The sequence below is a fragment of the Bufo bufo genome, chromosome 9, assembly GCF_905171765.1.
Source record: "Bufo bufo chromosome 9, aBufBuf1.1, whole genome shotgun sequence".
NCBI classification, from domain to species: Eukaryota; Metazoa; Chordata; class Amphibia; order Anura; family Bufonidae; genus Bufo; species Bufo bufo.
In genome coordinates, this window is record NC_053397.1 from 194,490,686 (window position 1) to 194,510,524 (window position 19,839).

The 19,839-nt window shown below is 44.3% G+C and overlaps 1 protein-coding gene across 3 annotated transcripts in view; it reads left to right on the plus strand.

Moving 5' to 3' along the window:
* The window catches only part of COP1 (COP1 E3 ubiquitin ligase), a 203,162-nt gene that overhangs the window by 143,398 nt on the left and 39,925 nt on the right, over nt 1-19,839 (plus strand). For all 3 annotated transcript variants that reach the window (XM_040407024.1, XM_040407023.1, XM_040407025.1), the window contains 3 exons: nt 9,924-10,041; nt 12,195-12,319; nt 15,595-15,755. In XM_040407024.1, the coding sequence (XP_040262958.1) occupies nt 9,924-10,041; nt 12,195-12,319; nt 15,595-15,755 (404 nt within the window). The remainder of the gene's footprint in view (nt 1-9,923; nt 10,042-12,194; nt 12,320-15,594; nt 15,756-19,839) is intronic.

Here is a 19,839-nt window from a genome sequence, read left to right on the forward strand (position 1 = left end):
TATTTGGCATCCACTGTGTGAATAGAAGCTTTTATTCCCATGATTGACAGTTGCTCCATTTACACCTATGAGACTGCAGAGTACAGTATCTCTGGCAGGTGTGAATGGAGCAGTGGTCAGGGACTACTCCACTCCTACCTGGGACTCCCTTCACATGATTGGCAGGGTCCCCAGTGGTTAGACCTCCATCATACGCTTATCACCTTTCCTGTGGAAAGTCCATTTAACGTGACCCTGTCAGGGGATTTCTGCTGCCCTATCAGAGTGCAGTCTATGATGACTGATAGTGATGAGGCTTGACTCGTAAATCCTGACTTCAGTCTAATAAACCTACATATCACAGATCTCCGCTTCTCTCCCTTCCATCATATACTGCACCCTTCAGATTCTCAGTCACGTTGCCTGTAAATGGCTCTGCAGGTCCCAGAGTGACTGGATTTACTCTGCTTTTTACTCTCAAATTCTCATCCAAACCATATAAACCTATATATCAAATAGCTCAGGTTCTCACCATCTATCAGATAGGGCAAGAGAAACCCTCCGACAGGTTCCCTTTATGCCTAGTTTAGCTCTAGCCCTGTCCCTTCCGTTAATCTTCAGGTAGAAATTACAAAAACCAGGATCCGGGCCCCTGCTTTCTGTGAAGACCAAAAGCCTAGGCATTTGTTAAGGCTGTATTACACTGGCCGATAGTCGGCCAGATCATCATCGCTAACGAGCGTTTGTAGGAACACTCGTTGGCAATCATGCGCCGGTGTAATACTGCTGGCGAATGTTCATCAGGCAATCAAGATCTTTAAGCATGCAAGCGGCAACCAGTGATTCAGTATGGGGACGAGCAATGGCATTAGCGATCACTGCTACCCATACTGTGGAGGAGATCTCTGCATGTAATAGCAGTTGTCTCCTCCACTAACGAGCAGGCGATTGCCAGGAAGGAACGCTTCCCCTCCCGACAATCGCCTGGCTAATCGAGTAATGTAATACATCCCTTACTCGTTCATTTGTAGATGTGTCCCTTTAAACCCTGCTTCCAAGTGGTACCTTGGAACCGAACCAGAGTTCGGGAAATTGTTTTTTACATTACAAATTAATGAAGTTATTACCCAAAGTTCGGCTCATCTGAGCCAATACATTCTAATACTGTAGCGAGCTCCTGCCCCGTACAGTATTGGAACAAAGTTTTATCCGAAGTCGATTCGCTCATGCCTACTTACAAGGGTGACAGCTGTGACGGAGCAGTGGAGAAATGTGCCTTGGTGATGTAGATTGAGCGGAAAGGAGGGAGTCATGAATGTAACTGCTTTGCATACGATCCATATCTAGTCAGCCCTCGATTATTCCCCCCTCTCCTCATCCCCGCTGCACACGTTTTGCTCTCCTCCATTGACATTTTTATCGCCTGCTGTGGCAAAAGCTTTTGACTATACAATTAAAAGGGCGTCTGTATCCCCCTCCCCCAGCGCTCGGTGTCGAGCCCATTATCCGGAGCTGCCTGAATGTCATCTATAACCTCAAGCCATTGCTAGGCCCTGTCAGAACAGAAGGTTGTAAAGACCAGAGCGGGACACTGCAGCCTCTCCGTGTGATCACCGCTTGTAGGTAGTTCACATCCGTGGCCTTACACGCATCGCTGTGTGCAAGCTGGCCCCTTAAAGACTCTGAAGGGATGCTTTTTGTCTGAAGCTCAGATATCCGGCTCTACGACTGTGAGCTCGTAGACCTGAAAATGACTGCCTTGGCACTGCCATATTGTAATTACTTGTCCTTTTTCTTTAGGCTTATCCATTGTAACATCAGCGTCTTCTAAATACCCTTACACCAAATGACTACTTTAGGCTAGCATTCGTTCCCATTTCTGAGCGCACACAGCCATGTAATATCACATTGTTCAGCCTCAAAATAAGATACCTTTTCGTTTTTTCCTTCAGATTGAATATCTCTTAAAGCTTCCGAAGTACTCAAAAGGAAGGCTTTGTATGGAGGCACTTAGGGTTTCCTTAATGTGCGGTATGATTAGGGAGACTAAAGTGTTGAATTATACAGAAGCATCCCACATCTATTTAAGCTGATGGTCCATTTCTCTAATGTCTGTAGTTATGATTTTCGCAGTATTTTACCACTGTAACGTGACTGGGAAACGAGACGTTTGGTTTTAGGAACATAGAATATTGATGATTCTGCTAATCTGACCTTTCATGTAAAGAGCTTTTTTCTCCACTTAAAAAATACCTTCAGTCCTCCTTTTCTCAAAGACATTCCTTAAAGGGGTTGTCCATCTTTTGCTGTGTTTTTTTTTTTTGTTTTTTTTTTAACCCCCCCCTCCCCCTTCAACTGTGCCGGACCAGAGGTGATAAGCATACTTACCTGATCCCTCCCTCCTGGCTTCCGGTCCCGGATGTCAACATCCTTTTTGACGTGGGTCACATGACCACTGCAGCCAGTCACTGGCCACAGTGGTGATGTGTTGCCCATGAGTCAGCATCCTGCTTGACGTGGGTGCACCTCGGACCAGCGGCACACGGGAGCAAGTGATGGGGCCGGAAACTCAGCAGCGGGGATGAGGTAAGAATGCTCGCCACTACGTGTCTGGCAGTGCTGGGGTGGGGGTTTCTGATAAATAAAGCACAGCAAAGGTGGACAACCCAGTTAAAGCTAGTCTGTGAGCAGTTTTGATGATACTGCAGCTTACAGCACTAGGTAGGGGCTGGGGAGAGCAGGATAAACATACCTTTTGCAGAGTTTTTATCATCAGGAGTAGTGTGTATCTAACATGGTTTATAAGGCTGAAAAAAGACATCTGTCAGACATCATTTTCTCACATTAGGAGAAAAAAATTCCTTCCCGACTCCAATCAGGACAATCAGAATAACTCCCTGGATCACCGACCCCTCTCTAGTAGCTATAGCCTGTAATATTATTACACTCCAGAAATACATCCAGGCCCCTCTTGAATTCCTTTATTGTACTCACCATCACCACCTCCTCAGGCAGAGAGTTCCATAGTCTCACTGCTCTTACCGTAAAGAATCCTATTCTATGTTTGTGTACAAACCTTCTTTCCTCCAGACGCAGAGGATGTCCCCTCGTCACAGTCACAGTCCTGGGGATAAATAGATGATGGGAGTGATCTCTGTACTGACCCCTGATATATTTATACATAGTTATTAGATCTCCCCTTGGTCATCTTTCTTCTAAAGTGAATAACCCTAATTAACCCTGCTTAGTAAAAGGATACTTCATCTACATGCCCCTGTTTCTAAGGGAAAAAAAAAAAAAAAAAAATATATATATATATATATATATATATATATATATATATATATATAATATATATAATTACTAAATAAATTAGGTCTTCGTTGTACTGTGGCACCTCTTGCTTGGAGATGAATTTCCCAGAGGACCCCTTTTGTTTAGTTATTTCCTCCACTACTTTAGTTGAATAGACCTTTTTACCTCTACCCCTTCCCTTAGATACCACCTTTCTCCCATGCAGTGGAACAGTTTAAATTTGGTCATACACGTTGTGTTAAAGGGATTTTCCAAGGTTTTTTCACTGATGACCTATCTACTGGATAGGTAATCAGTGTCCGATCAGTGGGGGTCTGATACCTGGGTTCCCCGCCGATCCGCTGTTTGAGAAGGCACAGCCTTCTTCTCAAGAGTATAGGTTATTATAATTTAAAAAAAAAGTCTCGGAAAAATCGCTTTAATATCTTTGCCCATTATGACAGCAGCAAGCTTCAGGCCTGAGCATAAGGTCATGTTGCAGGGCTTTGGTATCAGATCACATTGCACCAAGAGGAGCCCTTCTCAAGTATTGTAGTAATTGTCTGATCTAGAGCTTTGTTCCTTGATGCATCTGTCATCGATGACCGCAGATGGCTCCCTGGTCCAGTGTGTACACCGATGCTGGGAATGACGGTCGACAGTCTAGCGAGCTTTGGGTTGGTCCTAGCTGGACACGGGCCTTGTAGAAGATGAGCTCTGGAAATGTATCCAGTACACCAGCTGTTCTCCAGATATATCTCATAGTAAACTCTTCCAGCCATTGGACATCTTAGTGGTCTTGGATTCCAGCACGTCCGTAATCCTTAATTTTTGTTTACAGACTGGTGCGCTGGATTGTAAGCCTTTTTCGGTAGAGGCATGAAGAACGGGCAGCTGATGTTCTGTTGGCAAGATCCACTGACAACAATGTTTTTGAGCTCTGTAAGGCCCTCGTCCAACCTTTGGAGGAAATATGGATTTGCCAATCCCAGTGTTTCTCCTGAAGATACAGATTCCTGGGAACCGCTTATCTCCCATCCCTTGTGCGAGTATCGTGGCCCAAAGCATTTGGTTACTAAAATAGACCTGATAGGTGAGGTGACAGGTCCTCTTTAGAGGAACACTAAACCTGTATATGAACAGAAGATAAAGTTGACCCTATTGCCCTGCAGATAGCAGGGGCCGGTCTCCTTCTGATCTATTCCATTTTCATCTGGTGAAAGGCTAAGGCCCCTTTCACAAGAGCGAGTTTTTTTTTTTTCTCGGGTGCAATAGCATAGCACCCGAACTAATTCCTGACCCGTTAATTCTAACGGGTCTGTGCACACCAGAGTTGTTTTTTCACGTATCATTTCTGTGTTGCGTGAGAATTGCAGCATGTTCTATATTCTTTGTTTTTTCACGCAGCCCTGGCCCCATAGAAGTGAATGGTGCTTCAGTGAAAGTTTTTCACTGATGGTTGCTAGGAGAAGATGTTTGTACATCTTAGGTTTTAGTTTTTGTTCACGCACAGGAAAAACGCATCAAAACTGATTGTACCCGCGCAGGAACAATTGCAGACAAAATGGACTGAACTTGCTTGCGAAATGGTGCGAGTTTCACTGAACGCATCCTGACACAATCCGTATTGTATGTGTGAAAGAGGCCTAGGCTTAACAGTGAGGAGTTGGAGGAGAGGTTACTTGGCTGAGCCTCTGGGAGGCCCGATTCGCCTGCTCGCTCGCTAGTGGAGGAGTCCACTGCAGTTACATGCAGCGATCTCCTCCTCAGTATATGGAAGATCAATCGTTATGCCATCGCTCTTCCCTATACTGAATGACCTGTTTGTCAGTGGCAGATTGTGATTAGACACCACGATCTGCTGCCTGCAAACAATCATTTTTAAACCTGTCAAAAGATTCTGATTGCCCGATCGACGAGCGTTTGCTCGTTCATCGGGTATTCGGCGGCAGTGTTACACTGCCAGATCACTAACAAGCATAACTACCAATAAATACAGGTTTAGAAAATAACCAAAATCTGATAGAACTGACAAGCTGATGGTTAACGTAATGTATTCCGAAAAATGGGGATTAAAATGATTTTTTTATTTCTCTGGTTTTTCTGTTCCTTTGACAGAACAGAGTAACAGAATATTGAATGCAGATGTGAACTTGGCCTAATATAAAAAATAGGTTAAGGGAGAGTTTGGATTTGTGCAACGTCTATTTTCCTAAAAAAATGATTTCCCTTGGGGTCTGCCTCAACCCTTAAAACCATAGAAATGATACACTACCCTCAAGGACAAGGCTTGTTCTGTTTTAGCGCTCATGCACACGAAGATATTATCTTTCTGTGTCCATTCTGTTTTTTTTGTTTTTTTGGCGGACCTTATCCGGAGCCATTCATTTTAGTGGGTCCGCAAAAAAAACGGAAGTTACTCAGTGTGCATTCTGTTTCCGTATAACCGTTCTGCATAATAATAGAACATTACAGACAAGGATAGGACTGTTCTGTTAGGAGCCAGCTGTTCCGTTACACAATACGGTTGTGTGCATGAGCCCTTAAGGACTTAGAGGGGGTTCATGTTCTGCCCCTTTTTGTCTTGTTAAAAAGTTCCCTTTAAATGAGCACTACACTTAGAAATAAATGATAAAAGTAAAATGGAGCGAATCCTGCTGCCCCGCAAAGCATTTTCTGCCTTCATCACTCAGTCTTCCAGGATTCCTGAAGAGAATGCAAGAGTTAATTTTCCGCTGATCTGTTAGAATATCAGCTAAAGGCGAATTGAGGGTAGAGATTAGACAATATGATACAGTTTAAGATTTTATTTTATTTTTTTTCTCTCTGTAGGGTTGGGGGGGGGTTATTTGTACTAGAAATGTATTCTGTCGCTCTAATTTTCAGTTTTTTCTGTATTTGCATTTGCGGTTATATAATGCTGTCAAATATTGTGATACCAGCACTTCTACATGGATTACATGATTGATATCATGAAGGATTGTGCTCTTTCTAAATGCTGTATTTTCAGAAGAATTGTACTCTCTTCAAATGCAGTTTTTTTCAGAAAAACTTTATTTAATAAAAATTATATTTGATTAAAAAATAAATAAAAAATATTTTTTTTTTTTGTCCTACTATAGAAACCTCATGGAGGGGGTAGGGAGGGTCCTGCTTCTGCCCCTTGTCTTACAGCCAGACACAAGACAGTGAGGAGGAGGAGCGGAGGCATGACTGTGTTCTCAGGAATAGAGACGAGCGAACAGGAAGAATTCCGTCATGGATATGGAATTCTAAGATAACCCGTACCCTGTATGCCGAACTTGAAAACACAAGTTCACTCGTCCCTACTGAGGACACACAGAAAAGATTTCTTTATATATTTCTAAGTTTTATTAGTAATATAAAATATGATCAAAGTAAAGGAAGAAATGAGGAGGAGAAGGAGAATTGGGATATTTTTCAGCATTTTCTAGGTTTAGTGGTCCTTTAAACATTATTTTAGGGAATTGCCAGAAGTTGACGGCCCGTTCTATCTACATGAGACGACAACTTTTTCCACGTTGCAGACTCATTAATGTGCTCTGGACCAGATTGCAGCTCCATGTTTAGAGGACTCGGTTGTAACGTCTGCTTCACCTCTCCTGTGTACTACTTGACAAATATCAAGTGGAGCACGTCGCGGTTAGTCATGCAATCCATGTTTTGCCGCTCTTCACACCGGCAGCTGTGCCACCATTACTTTTGATAAATGTCAGAGACATTCTCCATTGTTCATATACTTGAGAATCCATCTTCTTGTCTCACATTTTCCTTAGGGCTCATTCAGACGGCTCCGTTTTTTTGCGGATTGGATACCGTCCTATTCACTTCTATGGGGCCCTTTTCTTCCATTGCACGGCTCAGCAAAAAAATAAAAAACTTGTCCTATACTTGTCAGTGAAAATCAGGACATGGCCCTATTGAAGTCTATGGGTGAGCAAATAAACGGAATGCAATCCGTTTTTTTGCGGACATGCTGAACTGTCCACAAAAAAACGTATCCTCATTTTTGCGGACAGCATACAGCTATCTGAATGTAGCCTTAATATGTGCCTTGCTGTTGGCCTTTATTGGAATGGACTTAATTATTTTAACTTGAACAAATAATTTTTTCTTTTTGTATGTCCGATATAATTATTTTTTTTCTATGTTTTCAACGCAGATGGTATTTTTCTTCCTTTCTTTAATCTTCCTTTCTGGCAGCCCATATGGCGGCTATGCGGCGCTGTCTCTTTAAAGCTCGACCAGCTGTTCTCTCGCATTTCCCATTAATGCTTACAGCTTTTTGTAGTTATGGGGGGTGTAACTGTAAAATAAAGATCGCTTGATTTTATTCGTGTGTATGGAAAAGGGGGGAGGGGGGCGCGCGAGTGAAACCAAACTCGTTCACCCAACGCTGTGTGTCAGAGCAATCAATTAATAATTAAGCAACTAATTTTAGCTGAGCCAAGGAATGATGCCGCGAGGGATGGAGAACGATTGCCCTGCGAGCACGTGTAGGCACATCGTGTCCAGGCCGGGCGCCAGGAGGCAGAGGGTTGTTTCATTCGCTTACACATCTCCATAGGGGGGTATAGGGGGCTACAAGGAGAATGGGTCATTTGAAGCTTTTTCACATTGGCCTTTAAAATGGAACGGAGCCTTCCGCGGCGCACACATTACGGGAGCGCACCTTTTAAACTTTCTCGTATTCTTCTCATCTCCTCTAATGGCTTAGTCGGTATAAGAGGTTAGACATCATTCCTCTTTGAAAGACTCTTCTGCTGGCTTTAATCTTCCCATTTTGCCGCAGTTCTCCTGGTGCTCTGATAGAAGAAATCAGTATGTATTTGGAGTGTTTGACTAGTGAGCGTTCAGGTCACGGTGTGGACAGTTAACCGTTTAGGGCAATCCTAGAAGCGCCATTGTGTGACAGCGACCGTCTCCTCTCCTAGTGCTCCCGCTTTGTCATTTTGCTCGAGGCATGGCTCAGGAGGAAGTTCATTTTTGTCCCTTGGATGTGCTTTTATCATGTAAAAATAACATCAGAGGGGACAATTGGTTACCATCTAAAAGAGGGCAAAACAAAGCTTTATATCAAGCCATCCGCATACACTTAAAGAGTAACTAAACTTTTACACTAACTTTTAATATGTTGTTCCCTAACCCCTAAAAAATATTTTTCTAATATACTTATTACATTTTTTTTTATTTTTACAGTACTTTTTCATAATTTTATGAATGGGGCTGCAGCAGCGCAGGGAGTACGGGCAGGAGCGCATATTGCTGCTCCTGCCCGTGCTCCCTGGAGTCCTGGACTATTACTAACTGCTGGCATAGCACATGGCATAGCCCTGTACCCATCTACTATGCCAGGATTAGCTAAGCGGAGCGGGCTTCTGCCTGCTCCGCTCAGCTAAGAGAGCTGCATGGCAGGTAATTTAATGGGGTTAATTCTGGTGACAGAAACCCTTTAAAACGTCATTAGTGTCAATGGGGCTGACAGAAAAGATCAATTATGTTTTATTCACAAACATACATTTATCAGTTTTACTGTGCAGGGGCGGACTGGCCATAGACCTTACAGGGAAATTTCCCGGTGGGCTAAGGCCCAGGCAGTAGCCCAAGCCCTCCTGCCGCTGGCCAAGTACGTGATTATCTGGGGCTCTCAGCGGTAATGAATGCTAGGAGAATCGGGTACTCTTGTACCTTGCTGGCGGCTGGAGATGTTCTCCTGAATTGAGTTGTATGGCTGTCCTCAGGACGGTGATACAGTGTAATACAGCAGCGAGGCATGGTTGCCGGTGGCTCCATATCTTATTTAGAGACAACTGGAGGAGGACAGACCGTGCAGATATTGATGGCCACCACCGAGGGACAACTCTGGGGCAGTATCTAGCTTTACACTGCGGTATTTAGTTCTGCTGTGGCGGTATTTTGTGCTGCTCTGTGGTTTTACTGACACCCCCCCCCCCCCCCTTCCTTTTCTACATGTGTGCCCTGCCTTGCCAATGCCTACTTGTGTTCCTCTGCCAATCCGGACAACATCATGGGGTCCGCTTCTGAGTTTTTACCAGGGACAATTTAAGTTCCCAGTCCGCCCCTGATCTTCTGGGTAGGTGATACATACTATTTTTGGGATAACCCCCCTTAAATGTGCAGGTCGTTACATTGGGCGGGTCTCCAGATCTGATGACCATTACCAGTTCTAGAGCAGAAAATCCAGCGCTTTCCATTAGATTTTTTGTTGTCTGAGATTAGTGTTCCTTCTGTTACTATGGGACTTGCGCTGTGAACCCAATCATTGGAGTACACGGGCCGGCAGCCAAAAATTCAGATTCTGAGTAACCTGACCCCTCTCTTTCTTTGCCACAATGAATCACGACTAAATAGCCGACACAGCCGGTGCCTTAGTAACAAATTATCCGATCGCTTATATTGCCAGCTTGTGCTAATTTTGATTTGTTGTTACAATTTACTAACCTCCACCTAAAAAATGGATGTACACTAAAAGTCAACGGCATTGTAAGGTTATTAATATATAGTGGGGATGCGATCTGGTAGAGCTGTGCGGCCTCATTGTAATGCTGTCCTATGGAATAGACAACGTGATGTTTAACCCCTTTTTTCCCCCCTCTCCACATCCCTAGATCACTGTGTCCACTATTACGACCTCCGGAACACTAAACAGCCAATCATGGTGTTTAAAGGACATCGCAAAGCCGTCTCTTACGCCAAATTTGTCAACGGGGAGGAGATTGTCTCCGCGTAAGTACCTTTTTTGTTTTTTCGGAGGGCATGCACATAGATTTTTCTGGGACGTTTCACGCTGTCCTCGGGCTGGATTTGTAGAGGTGAAGTGAGCGGCTTGGGTGCTGCAGCGCATTGTGTGGATGTGCATGGCAGGCATTATCAACCATTAATGGGGATGACGCCTTTGAGTGGCCTTCCTAACGAAGGGAAGATCTCCATGGAGACCCGAGGAGTGTTTCCTCTACTCTTATACGCTGAAGTTGCCGGTTATTGCCTCGCTGCAGGAAACGGCGGTCCAGCAGATGCTAATTATCATCATACTGAACTTGTGTAGACCCGATGTCCAAGGAGATCTCAGACTCCATCCTCAGGCCACATATTAAGCTCCAACACAGTTACTACATGGAGAAAGCGGGGGTTTAGGCACATATTCCACTAAGATGAAAACCTCACCAGTTAATATTGTATGAGACGAGCTCTTCCCTCGGGTTGTTAAAGGGATTGTCCAACCCCATGATATTTTTTTGCTTTCGGTGGTCTAAAATAAACACAAGAATTAAAGGGGTTGTGTCACTTCAGCAAAAGGCATTTATCATGTAGAGAAAGTTAATACAAGGCACTTACTAATGTATTGTGATTGTCCATATTGCCTCCTTTGCTGGCTGGACTCATTTTTCTATCACATTATACACTGCTCGTATCCAGGATTTATGACCACCCTACAGTCCAGCAGCTGTGTTCGTGCTTGTAAACTATAGGATAAAGGAGCCTTTGGTGGTTTGGACCGTAGGAGCACGTGTGGACACGCATGCGCAGCAGCTCCTGACCCGGCCTCCTCGTATCTGCGCTGCAGCAGTTGCCATAACCCCAGGATACAAGCAGTCTATAATGCAATGGAAAAATGAGTAATGCCAGCAAAGGAAGCAATATGAACAATCCCAATACATTAGTAAGTGCCTTGTATTACCTTCCTCTATATGATAAATGCCATTTGCTGACGTGAAACAACCCCTTTAATCCCTTACCAGTCATCTTCCTCTCCCGTGATACTTTATTGGTCCTGTGCCAATCTGTTTGACCGTGATGATGTGCAAAAACTGCCTTTGATCTCTGCAGCCAGTCACTGTCCGCAGGGGTGACCCCAGTAGTGTCGTCACGTCGCAGCGACAGGCTACTTTCACATCTGCGCTTTGCCTTTCCGGTATTGAGATCCGGCCATCATGGCTATTTTAGAGAGAATACAACCAGATCCGTTCATAACGAATGCAGTCGGTTGTATTCTCATGACGGAAGCGTTTTTGCTGATCCATGACGGATCCAGCAAAAAGGCAGATGTGAAAGTAGCCTTCCTCCTTTTGTTATTTTAGGTCAACGTAAGTGGCCTGTTTTAGGATTGAAAATACATGAGGTTGAAAAATCCCTTTTAAGAATGGAATCAATCGTGTCCCGGTTAGTTCTGTCCGTGCTTTCCAAAGGTGACAGAAATGGCTGCTATTTCAGCTCCCTTCTGTGGTGGTCAGACAACATCTCCAGACCCCAGACTGACAAATCTGCCTCGATATGATGTATGATCATAAAGAACAACTGTTCAATTCACCTGTGGTGGTGCTGCGGAATAAATGGTGCCTATTGAAATCGGTGAACTGTTTGTTTAGTGTGTGGACAGGAGGGATCCTGCAGAATGTTGGACGTTCTTTGAAGTTATTAGCTCTAGCTTTTTATGGAGGTCCCAAAAATTCCTTGCGTCCCTGCATCTTGGTATAGATAATAGATAGGTCATCAATATCTTATCAGTGACCCCTGCCAATCAGCTGTTTGAGAAGGCGCCCGCGCTCGCTGTAGCACCGTAGCCTTCTCACATCTTTAAGCCATGTGACGTCACAATCATCGGTCACATGGCCGGGTGTCAGACCCCCACCAATCAGATACTTATGTCCTATCCAGAGGATTGGTCAGGAGTTAAAAAAAAATAACTGACTAATGAAAAAAATTAAAATCAGACATCATGACAATCTTTTTCTAACAAAGCTAGAACCAGCTCTGTACCTCACATGGACCCATTGAGAATATTTTTCGTGGGACAACCCCTTTAAGTCGCTTGTTGCTTGTCTATACTGTTCTTCATGTGCTCTCAAGATATTCCCTGCTCAGTCTCCTGTTTTCCTCAGGTCAACAGACAGTCAGCTGAAGTTGTGGAACGTCACCAGACCACATTGCCTACGCTCCTTCAAGGGTCACATTAATGAGAAGAATTTTGTTGGTTTGGCGTCTAATGGAGATTATATTGCCTGTGGTCAGTACTGTTTTATGTCTTTCCATCGCAGTTATCACGGATTATGTTCTGAATGGCCTTATTCTTGCAGTGTGGTTTCTGATGTTCGTCCTGCATTTGCATTATTGGTATTCATAGTAATGGTTGCTGGCTTATTTTTTTTCTTTTCAGGAGCATGCCTCATACCAGCCCTTTGTTTTCATTTTTTTTTGACAGTTGACCTAAGTGGTTGGCCCTCGATCTACATTTATCACGTAACCACAAAATAGGTGATAAAAAGTAGTTTGCTGGGGATCTTATCGTTAGGACCTGGCAATCAAAAGTACAGTGTCCCCCGAGTGGTCCTGTATGAATGGGAGTCCATTTACTTCTATGGGACTTATCGAGATAGCGGTTGCTGTACTTATAGACAGTGCGTGACATAGTGCTTATACATTCACACTACCGCTTCATTCACATAAGGGAACTTGGTGTCACGGACATTTCCGTGACAGTGAGTGGCAGGAAATCGGTGAGACTGGCAACACGTGGTTTGATCTGACAGGTTTTCCTTGTGGATAAATAGGCGTCTGTGTTGTTTCTGGTAATGGCCACACACCCCTTGCCTCCAGGTGTTGCTAATGTGGTCATTTAACCTTCCTTATTTATTGTTGCTTCTCCCACAATGCTGTCCGGTTTATAGCTTCAGTTTCAGTTATGGTTGCTGGTGTGTGGATCTCGGCAGAGTTCCTGGTGCTTCCATAGCCTTTTTGAAGTTAAGTCTTTCCTTTCCCTTTTGTATTTTGTTTGGGTCTGTGTGTTGCATTTCCCTATTGTTTGTATTAGGCCTGAAGGAGACTCATATTTGTCCTTCCTTTTGGAGGAAGAGGTAGTCTCGTCCCTGCCATTAGTACCAGGGTCCTATAGGGCTAGATAGGACTCTAGGTATCTGCCTCTGGGGTCTGTTCATACTGGTAGTCAGTCAGGATTTTGGTTAGGGTTTACTAGGAGGTGTCCATCTTCCTTCCCTAGTTCTCAGGCCTGATTCCCTGTTCCCCCTTCCCTCTTATGCTCGGGGTGGTGTTTCCCTTGGGTACTCTCATGACAGCTAGTGCGCCAGCATTTTGTCCCCCAGCGATCATAAAGTAATCACCTGTCCTATGGATAACAAATTTTGTTTGAGAGCCGACCCCTTGAATTAGGGATGCAGTTTTCCATTGAGAACACTTTCGGTAACTGGCCCTACATTTATGGTAATGAACACACGTGTATACAATGCATTCAGAAAGTCTTAAAGGGAACCTGTCATCAACTTTATGCTGACTGTACTGAGGGCAGTATAAAGTAGTGATAGAAATGCTGATGTCAGCGGTGTGTCACACATCAGCTAAAAGTGAATGGTTGCTGAGAACCAGCATCATAATCATTGCAGCCCAGGCCTTGAAAAGAGTCAAATCTACCTGAGAAGAGTCCTGGTTATTCATAATCTCCTGCTGATGATTGGCAGTTCTCTACTAGAGAGAAAGAGAGAAAACTAGGTAGAAGACTGTCAGTCATCAGCAGGTGGGCAGGGAGAGCAGGAATTCATTAATAACCATGTACGGTCAGCATAAAGTTGATGACAGGTTCCCTTTAAGACCCTTTCACTTTTTTGAACATTTTGTTATGTCAAAATTGTTTTCTGCGCTCAATACCCCATATAATGACAAAATAAAAACAGAAATTTAGAAAACTTTTATTAAAAAGAAAAAAGTAGTAATTTCGTATTGGTCACACCCTTTGCTTTGACATTTGAAATGTATCACTGGGGCCTCCCATTTCTCTCTTGATTGGAGGTCACCTTTGATAAATTCAGTTTATTGGACATGACCTGGAAAGAGACGGCTCTGTCTATTTAAGGTCCCACAGCTTACAATGCATATCGGAGCAAAAACCAAGCCATGAGGAGGAAAGAACTGCCTGTAGAGCCCAGAGAAAGGATTGTGTGGAGGCAAAGATTTGGAGAAGAGTACAAAAAATATCCGCTGCACTGAAATGTTCCAAGAGCACAGTGGCCTCCATAATTCCCTAGAGCTGACCGCCCCACCAATCTAAGTAATCGGGGTAAAGGGCCTTGATAAGCGAGGTGACTAATAATCCAGGCACTGCTCATCACCTGCCCAATACCATCCTTACAGTGAAGCATGGTGGTCCATCAAGACAATGATCCTAAGCACACAGCCAAGACAACACAGGAGTGGCTTGGGGACAACTCTGTGAATGTCCTTGAGTGGCCCACCCAGAGCCCTGACTTGAACCCAATCGAACATTTCTGGAGAGACCTGAATATGGCTGTCAACCAACGGTCCCCATCCAACCTGACAGAGCTTTAGAGCAGAATTTACCAATCTGCGGCTCTCCAGCTGTTGCAAAACTACAACTCCCAGAATGCCCAGGCTGCCTACAGCTATCAGCCTACAGCAGGGCATGTGGCAGTTGTAGTTTTACAACAGCTGGAGGGCCGCCGGTTGGCCATTCCTGCTTTAGAGGATCTGCAGAGAAGAATGGCAGAAAATACCCAAATCCTTGTGTGCAAACCTTGTAGCATCGTACCCAAGCTGACTGGACGCTGCAATCACTGCCAGGTGCTTCAACTAAGTCCTAAGTAAAGGGTCTGAATCCGTAAGTCAATGCAAGTTTTAGTTTTTCTTTTTTCAATAAATTAGCAAAAATTCTGATTTCAGTTTGTTATTATGGGGTACTGAGTGCAGATTGATGGGGGAAAACTTCATATTGTTTTTATTTTAGCACAAGGCCGCAAAATAACCAAATGGAAAAAGAGTCTGACGACTTCCCAAATGCACTGAGCATCACCACCTCTAAATCTACCCTGTGTTCCACCTATTTTAGTACAGAGCTCAGTCCAAAACGGTTCATACAAACATGTGAATGAAGCTTAAAGGTGGGCTAGGCAAAAACTCCCGCCTACCCTATTTGTACCCTCTTCTGTGGTCGAGAACAGAAAAAACGCACAGCCTATACATGCACTGAATCGTGGACCTTAACTGAACGACAGGCCGGCTTCTATGTAAAATGACATTGCGTCTGTCAGACAAACCCTTTAACCTTGTATTTTCAATGGAAACGACCTGGAAATAGTCAGGGTTTGCTCCTCTGTAGTCCTGCGTTTTCTTTACACAAGTTATGAGTGGACGGCCATGTACGTTCTCTATGAAATGGAGTCTGTCCTTCCTCATCCTATATCCTATTATGATGTTTGGTTCGCTGTGTCCTCACCGTTAGGACTGATTATATATCTGTTCATTATTCTACTGTAGGAAGCGAGAACAACTCCCTCTACCTGTACTATAAGGGTCTCTCAAAAACCCTTCTGACTTTCAAGTTTGACACTGTTAAGAGTGTATTGGACAAAGATCGCAAAGAAGACGACACCAATGAGTTTGTGAGCGCTGTGTGTTGGAGGGCTCTTCCTGATGGGGTAAGACTAATTTACAAACATGATTGCATTTCCATAACTTTGTTTCATCAAATGAGAGAAGTCTAGGATTTAAAGGGGTTGTCCAGGTCCTAGATATTGATGATTGATCCTCTGGAAAGGTCATCAGTATTAGATGGTTGGTGGTCATACACATGGCACCCACACTGATCAGCCATTCTAAGCAGGTGCTGGGAAATGTACAGTGGATGTAGCTGAAAGCGAACAGCTCCATCCACTGTGTAGTGGCCGAGCCGGGTTATTGCAGCTCAGCTCCCATTCACTTGAATTCACAAAACCTGAACTACACCACTGAGAAGTTTTGCTGACCGCACGTCACCTTCTGATATCTGGGATGTTGTCATGAAGACCTTGTTTGCTTCCAAATGACCCAGTACAATAATATCTATATCCTACCTGAATTTAATAGTAGTAGTTGTGTATTCTTATAGAGAGTCTGGTGGCCATTAATGTTAGACGAACGTCTGCTGATCCAGCTGATTGCCGTGGGAGCCGGTGACCATTGAAAACATATGATTTTGTCCCTGCATTTCCTGACGGCAGATGTCAGAAAAGGAAGGGCTGGGCATGCTGGATTTCAATATGCCTCATCCTTTTGTTTTCAAGAGAGCGAAGCTGCTGCCAGAGGTTGCTGGCAGTGACTAAAGATGCCTGTAGACTATCAGATGAGCAGCAGATTGTCAGGAAGGTAGCGTTCCTTCCCGACAACCAGTTACTCCTTCAGTGGAGGTGAAGCCTTGGATTTACATACTCCTGAGCGTCAAAGTGCTGTTTAGACTGGGCTTTCTAAATCCAGCTTTACTCCTATAACCCCATTGAGAATACTTTCGCACTTGACCTGATGCATGTGTATAAAGGGAGTCTGGAGGGATAGCACGGCTATCTAATGTGTTAGGCCCCCTTTACTGTTCTGATTTTCCTTTCGACCTCAGGCCTTCGGCCTTCATTTTCCGTTTGTCATATCTTGCCATAAGGGTCCATTAACACGTCCGTATGAATGGGTCCCGAATTTTGCGGAACTGGTGCGGACCCATTCATTTCAATGAGGTTGCAAAAGATGCGGACAGCACACTGTGTTAGTTCCCCGTAAAAAAGATAGAGCGTGTCCAATTCTTGTCTTCAGAATAGTCATTTCTATCACAGGGCCTGCCGCGAAATGCAGAACGCACATGGCCGGTGTCCATGTTTTGCAGATTTACGGATGTGGTAATGGACCCTAAAAGTAAGATATCAAACTGTTTTTATTACTGTAGGGCTTTGTATTGTTCTTAAAGGAAACCTGTCACCAGGATTTTGTGCATAGAGCTGGGGACATGTGCTAGCGGCCATCTAGCAGCCCATCTGCAATACCCAGTCCCCGTAGCTCTCTGCTCTTTTATTGTGTTAAAAAACTGTTTTGATCCATATGCAAATGAACCTGATATGAGTCCTGTATCCGGAGATGAGTCAAGCGGAAAGGAGCCCAGCACCGCCCCGCGTCCTCCGAATCTCCTCCTTGCTGGCTGACGTCACAGAGCTGGAGCGCCGAAATCTCGCGATGCTCGAGCTAGCGCATGTGCAGTGTCGGCATCATGTTCATTCCCTGTACTGGCATCAGCACAGGGAACGAACTACGCATGCGCTAGCTCGCGCATCGCGAGATTTCGGCGCTCCAGCTCTGTGACGTCAGCAAGGAGGAGATTCGGAGGACGCCGGGCGGTGCTGGGCTCCTTTCCGCTGGACTCCTCTCCGGATACAGGACTCATATCAGGTCATTTGCATATGGATCAAAACAGTTTTTTAACACAATAAAAGCGCAGAGAGCTATGGGGACTGGGTATTGCAGATGAGCTAGCGGCCATCTAGCAGCCCATGTCCCCAGCTCTATGCACAAAATCCTGGTGACAGGTTTCCTTTATGATTGCATCATGTGTTTCATTCAGAAAGATCGTAATGACGTGGCCTATTATTCATTAAAGTGCCGCCACATGGTGAACTGTCAGGTGAGGCTGTAGGGTAGAAACTCCAGGTAGCAGACTCGGCCTGCTAGTTATTGTATTGCATCCTGCAAAATAATGAGTTAGACAATATGGATGCTTGTGGAAGCAAGATAAAGAAGACAGGAGACTCCCGGGGAAAGACTCGCACAGGTTTAAAGCAGCTGAATATGGTTCTATTCAATCAATAAGAATCTTTTTATAAGATTTTTTTTTTTTAAGATCCGTCAGTATTTCTGTAGCTCTTCAGCTGAAAGCATTATTATCCTCCTCTTAGACCATCTCACCGCTGACCCTTCGTAAATGCATAACTGATTCCATTGTATCTAGGAAAAAGATTCTCTTCCACCTCCATGTTCTTCTCTGACCTTCGGTATATTCTTACCGCAGCGTCTTATATCAATGGAGGGGTTCAGGGAGCCCTGCAAAACAAAGGAAACCAATGCAGTGAGGACTGTTCAATGTGCCAACCCCATTCCTGCCGCCGTATAGAATTTTAGATCAGTTTGGGGTTAATGAATGCTGAGAGGAATCACTATTTCTTGTTTTGTATGATTTTTATTTTTTTTTTGCTCCGCCGCTTGCAGCAGCTCTTTTTTTTTTAAAACAATACAAAAGGTGTTCGTGCACAATGCCGGATATGACTCTGCATATTAATTTCTTCTCTGTCCCTGGTACTGGCTAGGATAAAGCCGAGCAAATTGCCGGCTGTTTGTCTGAAAGAGTTCATTACTGCAGATAAGGCAATTGAGAACGAGGGGAGGGTGCGATGCAACTACGAGAAGTACCAAAGAAGTAATATCAGAGCTGCAATCAACCAGTAGATCCAGATAAAGAAACTGCAGGCAGAAAATGAGCCGAGGTGAAGGTTAATGCAACTGCAGGCTGGGATGGTGGAGCGAAAGCATCCGCACGCAGGCATTGTTTTAATGAATTAGGGCTTTTTTTTTTTTTTTTTTTTTTTTAACATGCATGAAAACCTCGAGAAGTGGTTAAAAGAGGAAAAATAATTAGATGCTCGGCTGCCGTAGGATGTTATGCTTCTGAACGGGAATTTGTGAATATTCCCTTGTGGTTTTCAGGGTCTGATTCATTTTTTTTTTTTAAAGGGAACCTGTCATCAGACCAGGGGTATGGAACTATTTACATGCCCCCACTGTCCCAGCTGCGAGCTTTCAGAAACTAGCTCACAATGAAGGGGTTATTGGGAAAAATCGACTTTGAAAGTTTACCGACGTCATCAAAACATGCTTGCTGGAGTCATTGAGGCGTGCCACTGTACGCAGGGTGTCATGGAGTCATTCATGAGGTCTTCTGTGACCAGGCGCTGACATCAGGGAGTAAAGGAGATGGCAGGTTAAGGGGAATGACTCCTAGCATGCCGCGATACGCCCCAATGACTCCAGCAAGTACGTTTCGATGACGTCGATTTTTTTGACTTAAGTAAAAGATTCATTTTCCAGGGCATTTTTTATATCTGTATTATATGTGCTTGACTTATATGGGAAAAGATTGTGATTGTGCACACATTTGGGCTTGTACGTTACCTTTGGTCATCAATACCTCTTTGTATGGCCCTCAATAGGACAGGCAGATAAAACATGATGTTTTAAAGGGGCTATGCACATGTAAAAGGAATAATAAAAAAAAAATTATTGCACTCTCCTTCTTAATGTCCCAGTTGCAGCGTTGTGACTTCTGTCCCTGCCAAACCACAAGTGGTGATATCATGTAGATTGTAAGCCCTCACGGGCAGGGCCCTCTCTCCTTCTGTACCAGTTTGTAACTAGTCTTGTTTATGATTAGTGCAATTGTCTGTATTATGTATGTGCACCGCTTATCATATGTACAGCGCTATGGAAGGAATGGCGCTTTAATAATAATGTCGTATACATGCACGTGACCATGGCCGGCCAGTCGATAGCTTCAGTGGGGACATGTCCATGATTAGCACGTGACCGCTGAGCCGTTCATACACCTGTCACCACTCAGGCCATGGGTTGTTTGCGGTGTCTCTCTGCAGGGACCCTCGCAATAATGAGCTGTACGCAAGCGTGAGAATCGGACATGTCCTTGGGGCCGTTGTGCTT